Source organism: Leptodactylus fuscus, chromosome 8, assembly GCF_031893055.1.
Source record: "Leptodactylus fuscus isolate aLepFus1 chromosome 8, aLepFus1.hap2, whole genome shotgun sequence".
Classification (NCBI taxonomy): Eukaryota; Metazoa; Chordata; class Amphibia; order Anura; family Leptodactylidae; genus Leptodactylus; species Leptodactylus fuscus.
In genome coordinates, this window is record NC_134272.1 from 1,333,760 (window position 1) to 1,347,433 (window position 13,674).

The following is a 13,674-nucleotide window of genomic DNA, read 5'->3' on the forward strand; positions in this document are numbered from 1 at the left end:
TTAGGAAAGGGATTGGAGGGTGGATGCAGCATTGTCCAGACCCCCACCAGTCTCTCTGAGGCACCACCCAGTATTACACTGGTCGGAGAACTGAGGTATTCGATAACTTTGTGCAGATCATGGAGAAGGATGAAAATACTTGGGTGGAGGAAAGGAAGGATCAGGAGATCAGAATGTGTACAGCAGAGCAGTGTAATATCCCTGTGGTGTGTGGTTGTGGTTGGATGAACATTGTCTTTATCTTTACTGCACACCCAGGACATGGCGGATTCTCCTCACTCAGATGACTTGAGGAGGGAGCAAAGAAAGGACCAGACCACAGTCATCTAGGAAGCAAATGGCGAAGACCTCAACGTGCACCTCCTCAGTAATAGTAATACATAGTACATATAAACAGGTAACATAAACCAACTACTGCAAACTTATCACTCGTCTCCCAGTATCACTTCTCTCTATCATCTTCTTGCTTTACTTGTAAAACCACTTTTCCACCACAAACCAGCCTTGTTAGTAAGAAATCTCTATCTCTCCATCTCTCCCACCCTCTGACTGTCTGCACAGCTACTCACAGACCTGCAGGCTATCTGCCCCAGACACCCCCCCCCCCCCCGCATCCTCCTACTTACCCCTGCCGCCCCTCTCCCGGCTACTCCTTACTTCTAGTGACAAAGTAGATCAGAAGAAAATCCAGCACCACAACATATCCTCGAAACGCGTCAGTAAGACGTTCCTCAATATGAAAGAACCACGAATGGTGATGGTCTGACAACACTTATGATGGATGGATTTTATTGCTGAAGAAAGTAAAGGCTACATTTTCAGGATTTACGGCTGTGGTGCCGGATTTCCTTATGATCTACTTTGTTACCTTTTCCAAGCCGATGGAAGATTGGTCCGGGCATCCAAGATCCTTATTTCGTGGCACATTTTTTTGACTTAGAAAATCCCGTGAGTGGGCTATTTTCATTACTTACTTCTGGTGACATCAAATCCTGGATCCCCCCAGCAAACCCCTACTGTCAGTTCCTTCCCCACACCCAGAATCAGCACACGGAACCCCTTAAATCTTACACCTATCTCACCCGCTCCTGTCCCTCCCCCTGTACATGTAGGTTTTTTCTGTCCACTTGAAAAGTCGGACATCTTTGTGAATGGACAGTTAAGGACACCCACAGATAGTAAAACAACGCACCCAAAGTCCATTTAAATCAATACAAAATGTATCGGACACAGCTAGAGTCCGATGCTAATGTCCACGCAAGATTTTGCGCGGACATTAGCATCAGACACTAGCTGTCGGACACCGATGGTAGTGTGAATGCACCCTTATCCTTCAAGTTGCATGTTCAAACCCTCAGCACCTCCTGCTGCCTCCAACTCAAGAATATCCATCGAATCCGCTCCTTTCTCAACCCTGAAAATTAATCTCCCACTTGGGTTACTGTAACCCCCTTCTCCATGGACTCCCAGCAAACACCCTCGCCCCGCTCTAGCCTGTAAACTGTGCTGCTCACTTAATTCACCTCTCCTCCATTCTTCATCGACTGCTCCCCTCTGCCAATCACTCTACATATTACCCAGCGAATAGAGTTCAGAGTGCACATAATATAGTAATACAGTGTACACATGATATAGTAATACAGTACACACATAATATAGTAATACAGTACACACATAATATAGTAATACAGTACACACATAATATAGTAATACAGTGCACACATAATATAGTAATACAGTATACACATAATATAGTAATACAGTATACACATAATATAGTAATACAGTGTACACATAATATAGTAATACAGTATACACATAATATAGTAATACAGTGCACACATAATATAGTAATACAGTACACACATAATATAGTAATACAGTGCACACATAATATAGTAATACAGTATACACATAATATAGTAATACAGTATACACATAATATAGTAATACAGTACACACATAATATAGTAATACAGTACACACATAATATAGTAATACAGTACACACATAATATAGTAATACAGTGTACACATAATATAGTAATACAGTACACACATAATATAGTAATACAGTACACACATAATATAGTAATACAGTGCACACATAATATAGTAATACAGTATACACATAATATAGTAATACAGTGCACACATAATATAGTAATACAGTACACACATAATATAGTAATACAGTACACACATAATATAGTAATACAGTGTACACATAATATAGTAATACAGTACACACATAATATAGTAATACAGTATACACATAATATTGTAATACAGTGCACACATAATATAGTAATACAGTATACACATAATATAGTAATACAGTACACACATAATATAGTAATACAGTATACACATAATATAGTAATACAGTATACACATAATATTGTAATACAGTGCACAAATAATATAGTAATACAGTATACACATAATATAGTAATACAGTACACACATAATATAGTAATACAGTACACACATAATATAGCAATACAGTGTACACATAATATAGTAATACACTACACACATAATATAGTAATACAGTACACACATAATATAGTAATACAGTGTACACATAATATAGTAATAAAGTATACACATAATATAGTAATACAGTACACACATAATATAGTAATACAGTACACACATAATATAGTAATACAGTACACACATAATATAGTAATACAGTGTACACATAATATAGTAATACAGTGTACACATAATATAGTAATACAGTACACACATAATATAGTAATACAGTGTACACATAATATAGTAATACTGTATACACATGATATAGTAATACAGTACACACATAATATAGTAATACAGTACACACATAATATAGTAATACAGTACACACATAATATAGTAATACAGTACACACATAATATAGTAATACAGTGTACACATAATATAGTAATAAAGTATACACATAATATAGTAATACAGTACACACATAATATAGTAATACAGTACACACATAATATAGTAATACAGTACACACATAATATAGTAATACAGTGTACACATAATATAGTAATACAGTATACACATAATATAGTAATACAGTATACACATAATATAGTAATACAGTGTACACATAATATAGTAATACAGTACACACATAATATAGTAATACAGTATACACATAATATAGTAATACAGTATGCACATAATATAGTAATACAGTATACACATAATATAGTAATACAGTATACACATAATATAGTAATACAGTATACACATAATATAGTAATACAGTGTACACATAATATAGTAATACAGTACACACATAATATAGTAATACAGTGTACACATAATATAGTAATACAGTACACACATAATATAGTAATACAGTATACACATAATATAGTAATACAGTATACACATAATATAGTAATACAGTGTACACATAATATAGTAATACAGTACACACATAATATAGTAATACAGTATACACATAATATAGTAATACAGTATACACATAATATAGTAATACAGTACACACATAATATCATAATACAGTATACACATAATATAGTAATACAGTACACACATAATATAGTAATACAGTACACACATAATATAGTAATACAGTGCACACATAATATAGTAATACAGTGTACACATAATATAGTAATACAGTGTACACATAATATAGTAATACAGTATACACATAATATAGTAATACAGTATACACATAATGTAGTAATACAGTACACACATAATGTAGTAATACAGTACACACATAATATAGTAATACAGTACACACATAATGTAGTAATACAGTATACACATAATATAGTAATACAGTATACACATAATATAGTAATACAGTATACACATAATATAGTAATACAGTACACACATAATATAGTAATACAGTGTACACATAATATAGTAATACAGTGTACACATAATATAGTAATACAGTATACACATAATATAGTAATACAGTATACACATAATATAGTAATACAGTGTACACATAATATAGTAATACAGTGTACACATGATATAGTAATACAGTACACACATAATATAGTAATACAGTACACACATAATATAGTAATACAGTACACACATAATATAGTAATACAGTGTACACATAATATAGTAATACAGTACACACATAATATAGTAATACAGTATACACATAATATAGTAATACAGTATACACATAATGTAGTAATACAGTACACACATAATGTAGTAATACAGTACACACATAATGTAGTAATACAGTACACACATAATATAGTAATACAGTACACACATAATGTAGTAATACAGTATACACATAATATAGTAATACAGTGTACACATAATATAGTAATACAGTGTCACGGGATGGTTAGAGTCCGGCAATAGGCAATGTGTAATATATATTTCATGTGGAATGTATTCTCTAACCTGCTATATACATCAATGTGTAGTTGGCTGATTAGGGTCTAGTGTGTTAGCACATTGTATGCAAATACCTCTAACTAGTGAGGACAATGGGTGGAGATAATCTGATCAGTGTCTCCAAGAAGATGTTGGATGGTGCATTGTCCATAGTAGACAGGGAGTCTGCTCTCCTTGGTATAGGTGAGGGGGGAAGGATCTGTGACTCAGCCCTTCCCACCCACAGATATAGGTGTAACAGTCTTAGTATATAGTATATAGCTTGCAGTTAGTATGTGTTAGCCGGCCTGTGCACAGCTCTGTAGAGAGCCAGGATTTAGTTACAGGACCAAGGAGCCAAAGCTATCATTGGATTGTGACTTCTGTGGACTTATTGTTGTTACGGTTGATGTGACTGCCGCCGGCTACTAACTTTGTGGATTACAATAAATTGCTGTTGTCTCCCGACCTCTTGCGTCCGTGTTGACTCAAAAGACCATCCGGAGGAAGACGTATACCTTTGCTTCGTGACATACAGTATACACATAATATAGTAATACAGTGTACACATAATATAGTAATACAGTACACACATAATATAGTAATACAGTATACACATAATATAGTAATACAGTGTACACATAATATAGTAATACAGTACACACATAATATAGTAATACAGTATACACATAATATAGTAATACAGTATGCACATAATATAGTAATACAGTATACACATAATATAGTAATACAGTATACACATAATATAGTAATACAGTGTACACATAATATAGTAATACAGTACACACATAATATAGTAATACAGTGTACACATAATATAGTAATACAGTACACACATAATATAGTAATACAGTATACACATAATATAGTAATACAGTATACACATAATATAGTAATACAGTGTACACATAATATAGTAATACAGTACACACATAATATAGTAATACAGTATACACATAATATAGTAATACAGTATACACATAATATAGTAATACAGTACACACATAATATCATAATACAGTACACACATAATATAGTAATACAGTGCACACATAATATAGTAATACAGTACACACATAATATAGTAATACAGTATACACATAATATAGTAATACAGTATACACATAATGTAGTAATACAGTATACACATAATATAGTAATACAGTATACACATAATGTAGTAATACAGTACACACATAATGTAGTAATACAGTACACACATAATGTAGTAATACAGTACACACATAATATAGTAATACAGTACACACATAATGTAGTAATACAATATACACATAATATAGTAATACAGTATACACATAATATAGTAATACAGTATACACATAATATAGTAATACAGTACACACATAATATCATAATACAGTATACACATAATATAGTAATACAGTACACACATAATATAGTAATACAGTACACACATAATATAGTAATACAGTGCACACATAATATAGTAATACAGTGTACACATAATATAGTAATACAGTGTACACATAATATAGTAATACAGTATACACATAATGTAGTAATACAGTACACACATAATGTAGTAATACAGTACACACATAATATAGTAATACAGTACACACATAATGTAGTAATACAGTATACACATAATATAGTAATACAGTATACACATAATATAGTAATACAGTGTACACATAATATAGTAATACAGTACACACATAATATAGTAATACAGTGTACACATAATATAGTAATACAGTACACACATAATATAGTAATACAGTGTACACATAATATAGTAATACAGTACACACATAATATAGTAATACAGTATACACATAATATAGTAATACAGTACACACATGATATAGTAATACAGTATACACATAATATAGTAATACAGTGTACACATAATATAGTAATACAGTACACACATAATGTAGTAATACAGTATACACATAATATAGTAATACAGTATACACATAATATAGTAATACAGTGTACACATAATATAGTAATACAGTACACACATAATATAGTAATACAGTACACACATAATATAGTAATACAGTACACACATAATATAGTAATACAGTATACACATAATATAGTAATACAGTACACACATAATATAGTAATACAGTGTACACATAATATAGTAATACAGTACACACATAATATAGTAATACAGTGCACACATAATATAGTAATACAGTATACACATAATATAGTAATACAGTGTACACATAATATAGTAATACAGTACACACATAATATAGTAATACAGTATGCACATAATATAGTAATACAGTGTACACATAATATAGTAATACAGTGTCACGGGATGGTTAGAGTCCGGCAATAGGCAATGTGTAATATATATTTCATGTGGAATGTATTCTCTAACCTGTTATATACATCAATGTGTAGTTGGCTGATTAGGGTCTAGTGTGTTAGCACATTGTATGCAAATACCTCTAACTAGTGAGGACAATGGGTGGAGATAATCTGATCAGTGTCTCCAAGAAGATGTTGGATGGTGCATTGTCCACAGGAGACAGGGAGTCTGCTCTCCTTGGTATAGGTGAGGGGGGAAGGATCTGTGACTCAGCCCTTCCCACCCACAGATATAGGTGTAACAGTCTTAGTATATAGTATATAGCTTGCAGTTAGTATGTGTTAGCCGGCCTGTGCACAGCTCTGTAGAGAGCCAGGATTTAGTTACAGGACTAAGGAGCCAAAGCTATCATTGGATTGTGACTTCTGTGGACTTATTGTTGTTACGGTTGATGTGACTGCCGCCGGCTACTAACTTTGTGGATTACAATAAATTGCTGTTGTCTCCCGACCTCTTGCGTCCGTGTTGACTCAAAAGACCATCCGGAGGAAGACGTATACCTTTGCTCCGTGACATACAGTATACACATAATATAGTAATACAGTGTACACATAATATAGTAATACAGTACACACATAATATAGTAATACAGTATACACATAATATAGTAATACAGTGTACACATAATATAGTAATACAGTACACACATAATATAGTAATACAGTATACACATAATATAGTAATACAGTATACACATAATATAGTAATACAGTACACACATAATATCATAATACAGTATACACATAATATAGTAATACAGTACACACATAATATAGTAATACAGTACACACATAATATAGTAATACAGTGCACACATAATATAGTAATACAGTACACACATAATATAGTAATACAGTATACACATAATATAGTAATACAGTGTACACATAATATAGTAATACAGTACACACATAATATAGTAATACAGTACACACATAATATAGTAATACAGTATACACATAATATAGTAATACAGTATACACATAATATAGTAATACAGTACACACATAATATAGTAATACAGTGCACACATAATATAGTAATACAGTGCACACATAATATAGTAATACAGTATACACATAATATAGTAATACAGTATACACATAATATAGTAATACAGTGTACACATAATATAGTAATACAGTACACACATAATATAGTAATACAGTGCACACATAATATAGTAATACAGTACACACATAATATAGTAATACAGTATACACATAATATAGTAATACAGTATACACATAATATAGTAATACAGTACACACATAATGTAGTAATACAGTGTACACATAATATAGTAATACAGTGCACACATAATATAGTAATACAGTACACACATAATATAGTAATACAGTACACACATAATGTAGTAATACAGTGTACACATAATATAGTAATACAGTGCACACATAATATAGTAATACAGTACACACATAATGTAGTAATACAGTGTACACATAATATAGTAATACAGTGCACACATAATATAGTAATACAGTGCACACATAATATAGTAATACAGTACACACATAATATAGTAATACAGTACACACATAATATAGTAATACAGTACACACATAATATAGTAATACAGTACACACATAATATAGTAATACAGTACACACATAATATAGTAATACAGTGCACACATAATATAGTAATACAGTACACACATAATATAGTAATACAGTACACACATAATATAGTAATACAGTATACACATAATATAGTAATACAGTACACACATAATATAGTAATACAGTATACACATAATGTAGTAATACAGTACACACATAATATAGTAATACAGTATACACATAATATAGTAATACAGTACACACATAATATAGTAATACAGTACACACATAATATAGTAATACAGTGCACACATAATATAGTAATACAGTACACACATAATATAGTAATACAGTACACACATAATATAGTAATACAGTATACACATAATATAGTAATACAGTGTACACATAATATAGTAATACAGTATACACATAATATAGTAATACAGTACACACATAATATAGTAATACAGTACACACATAATATAGTAATACAGTACACACATAATATAGTAATACAGTGCACACATAATATAGTAATACAGTATACACATAATATAGTAATACAGTACACACATAATATAGTAATACAGTGCACACATAATATAGTAATACAGTGTACACATAATATAGTAATACAGTATACACATAATATAGTAATACAGTGTACACATAATATAGTAATACAGTATACACATAATATAGTAATACAGTGTACACATAATATAGTAATACAGTACACATAATATAGTAATACAGTGTACACATATTGACTCTCACAGTATACATATATTGACTCTCACAGTATACACATATTGACTCTCACAGTACAGATATTGACTCTCACAGTATACACATATTGACTCTCACAGTACAGATATTGACTCTCACAGTATACACATATTGACTCTCACAGTATACGTTTCTCCTCTGTGCACAGTGATGATATCTTCCTGTAGTACAGGTGACGGTATATCATGTAATATAATACAGTGTCACTCACCCAGGCCGAGGAGCAGGCAGCGCAGCGTTGTGTCCATGTCGGCAGCGTCCAGCACAGTGCAGCGCTCTAGTCGCTGACCCCCACCCCCACCCTCAGACTCTGGGCAGGACCTAAACTTCCTCAAACCATGAAACAAGAGAGATACGAAGCAGAAGTAACAAGACCAGAGGACAGTGCGAGGGATGGAGGAGTCAGGACTTCCTACAAATACTCTGTGCTGCTGAGGAGCGCCTTCCTGCTCTCTCCTCTCATGAAATACTCTGTGCTGCTGTGATGTATTTTATATGTTCTGTCTCTAGGTCTGTGACCATTGATCTGGGTTGTAGATAGTCCTCGGATGACGTCGTTTAGTGAATGACCCCCACGGCTTTCACACTTCGCTCTCACTGTCTCGTGTCCGCCGCACTTTTCTCATAAGTGTGAAAAATAGAGGAACGTCTCGCTGCAGTCCTTGTCTCTGTTCTAGATCTTTACATGTCCAGAGAGCCCCATTATGGTGCCCACAAGTTGTCAGGGCGCCCGGCTCATACCTATCCATCTTCACATAATGAAATATACAGTGATGTGCAAAAGTATTAGGCAGGGAATGTTGCAAAGCAAGTTAGTAGTCTGTTCACACTACTGTTATTACAGTCTGTTGCTTTTCTGCGTCATGTGGTATTTGTGTCACGTGGTACATACATCATGTGGTACATACGTCACGTGGTCCCTGTGTCATGTGGTCCATACATCATGTGGTCCATACGTCATGTGGTATATGTGTCATGTGGTATATGTGTCATGTGGTACCTGTGTCATGTGGTCCATATGTCATGTGGTACATACGTCATGTGGTCCATACGTCATGTGGTGCCTGTGTCATGTGGTATATGTGTCATGTGGTACCTGTTTCATGTGGTACCTGTGTCATGTGGTCCATATGTCATGTGGTACCTGTGTCATGTGGTAACTGTGCCAAGTGGTATCTGTGTCATGTCCTCGCACTGTCTGTTACTGCCTGCTCTTTCCTTGTCTCTTAGTTTTATTGTCAGTTTACTCTCTCCAGCGCAGGGAGAACTGCAAGCTACAGACAGAGTGTGCAGAGCGAGAACTGCTGGATACCAGACATATAGAGAGGAGCTCACTATATAAGGATACTGCTGTATACCAGACATATAGAGAGGAGCTCACTATATAAGGATACTGCTGTATACCAGACATATAGAGAGGAGCTCACTATATAAGGATACTGCTGTATACCAGACATATAGAGAGGAGCTCACTATATAAGGATACTGCTGGATACCAGTCATATAGAGAGGAGTTCACTATATAAGGGTACTGCTGGATACCAGACATATAGAGAGGAGCTCACTATATAAGGATACTGCTGGATACCAGACATATAGAGAGGAGCTCACTATATAAGGGTACTGCTGGATACCAGACATATAGAGAGGAGCTCACTATATAAGGATACTGCTGGATACCAGACATATAGAGAGGAGCTCACTATGTAAGGATACTGCTGGATACCAGACATATAGAGAGGAGCTCACTATATAAGGATACTGCTGTATACCAGTCATATAGAGAGGAGCTCACTATATAAGGATACTGCTGGATACCAGACATATAGAGAGGAGCTCACTATATAAGGATACTGCTGTATACCAGACATATAGAGAGGAGCTCACTATATAAGGATACTGCTGGATACCAGACATATAGAGAGGAGCTCACTATATAAGGATACTGCTGTATACCAGACATATAGAGAGGAGCTCACTATATAAGGATACTGCTGGATACCAGACATATAGAGAGGAGCTCACTATATAAGGATACTGCTGTATACCAGACATATAGAGAGGAGCTCACTATATAAGGATACTGCTGTATACCAGACATATAGAGAGGAGCTCACTATATAAGGATACTGCTGGATACCAGTCATATAGAGAGGAGTTCACTATATAAGGATACTGCTGGATACCAGACATATAGAGAGGAGCTCACTATATAAGGGTACTGCTGGATACCAGACATATAGAGAGGAGCTCACTATATAAGGATACTGCTGGATACCAGACATATAGAGAGGAGCTCACTATATAAGGATACTGCTGGATACCAGACATATAGAGAGGAGCTCACTATATAAGGATACTGCTGGATACCAGACATATAGAGAGGAGCTCACTATATAAGGATACTGCTGGATACCAGACATATAGAGAGGAGCTCACTATATAAGGGTACTGCTGGATACCAGACATATAGAGAGGAGCTCACTATATAAGGATACTGCTGGATACCAGACATATAGAGAGGAGCTCACTATGTAAGGATACTGCTGGATACCAGACATATAGAGAGGAGCTCACTATATGAGGATACTGCTGGATACCAGACATATAGAGAGGAGCTCACTATATGAGGATACTGCTGGATACCAGACATATAGAGAGGAGCTCACTATATAAGGATACTGCTGGATACCAGACATATAGAGAGGAGCTCACTATATAAGGATACTGCTGGATACCAGACATATAGAGAGGAGCTCACTATATAAGGATACTGCTGTATACCAGTCATATAGAGAGGAGCTCACTATATAAGGATACTGCTGGATACCAGACATATAGAGAGGAGCTCACTATATAAGGGTACTGCTGGATACCAGACATATAGAGAGGAGCTCACTATATAAGGATACTGCTGGATACCAGACATATAGAGAGGAGCTCACTATGTAAGGATACTGCTGGATACCAGACATATAGAGAGGAGCTCACTATATGAGGATACTGCTGGATACCAGACATATAGAGAGGAGCTCACTATATGAGGATACTGCTGGATACCAGACATATAGAGAGGAGCTCACTATATGAGGATACTGCTGGATACCAGACATATAGAGAGGAGCTCACTATATGAGGATACTGCTGGATACCAGACATATAGAGAGGAGCTCACTATATAAGGATACTGCTGGATACCAGACATATAGAGAGGAGCTCACTATATAAGGGTACTGCTGGATACCAGACATATAGAGAGGAGCTCACTATATGAGGATACTGCTGTATACCAGACATATAGAGAGGAGCTCACTATATAAGGATACTGCTGGATACCAGACATATAGAGAGGAGCTCACTATATAAGGATACTGCTGGATACCAGACATATAGAGAGGAGCTCACTATATAAGGGTACTGCTGGATACCAGACATGTAGAGAGGAGCTCACTATATAAGGATACTGCTGGATACCAGACATATAGAGAGGAGCTCACTATATAAGGGTACTGCTGGATACCAGACATATAGAGAGGAGCTCACTATATAAGGATACTGCTGGATACCAGACATATAGAGAGGAGCTCACTATATAAGGATACTGCTGGATACCAGTCATATAGAGAGGAGCTCACTATATAAGGATACTGCTGGATACCAGACATATAGAGAGGAGCTCACTATATAAGGATACTGCTGTATACCAGACATATAGAGAGGAGCTCACTATATAAGGATACTGCTGGATACCAGACATATAGAGAGGAGCTCACTATATAAGGGTACTGCTGGATACCAGACATATAGAGAGGAGCTCACTATATAAGGATACTGCTGTATACCAGACATATAGAGAGGAGCTCACTATATAAGGATACTGCTGTATACCAGACATATAGAGAGGAGCTCACTATATAAGGATACTGCTGACTACCAGACATATAGAGAGGAGCTCACTATATAAGGATACTGCTGGATACCAGCCATATAGAGAGGAGCTCACTATGTAAGGATACTGCTGTATACCAGACATATAGAGAGGAGCTCACTATGTAAGGATACTGCTGGATACCAGACATATAGAGAGGAGCTCACTATATAAGGATACTGCTGACTACCAGACATATAGAGAGGAGCTCACTATATAAGGATACTGCTGGATACCAGACATATAGAGAGGAGCTCACTATATAAGGATACTGCTGTATACCAGTCATATAGAGAGGAGCTCACTATATAAGGATACTGCTGGATACCAGACATATAGAGAGGAGCTCACTATATAAGGGTACTGCTGGATACCAGACATATAGAGAGGAGCTCACTATATAAGGATACTGCTGGATACCAGACATATAGAGAGGAGCTCACTATATAAGGATACTGCTGACTACCAGACATATAGAGAGGAGCTCATTATATAAGGATACTGCTGGATACCAGCCATATAGAGAGGAGCTCACTATGTAAGGATACTGCTGTATACCAGACATATAGA

General features: G+C 35.0%; 1 protein-coding gene across 1 annotated transcript in view; it reads right to left on the bottom strand.

Annotated features, from left to right (window-relative positions):
• LOC142217059 (integrin alpha-M-like) overlaps positions 1 to 9,443 on the bottom strand; it is a 74,202-nt gene extending 64,759 nt beyond the window's left edge. The window contains exon 1 of the mRNA XM_075285238.1: positions 9,388 to 9,443. Coding sequence (XP_075141339.1) covers positions 9,388 to 9,424 — 37 coding nt within the window. The 5' untranslated portion in view covers positions 9,425 to 9,443. The remainder of the gene's footprint in view (positions 1 to 9,387) is intronic.
• Between the last annotated feature and the right edge of the window lie 4,231 nt (positions 9,444 to 13,674).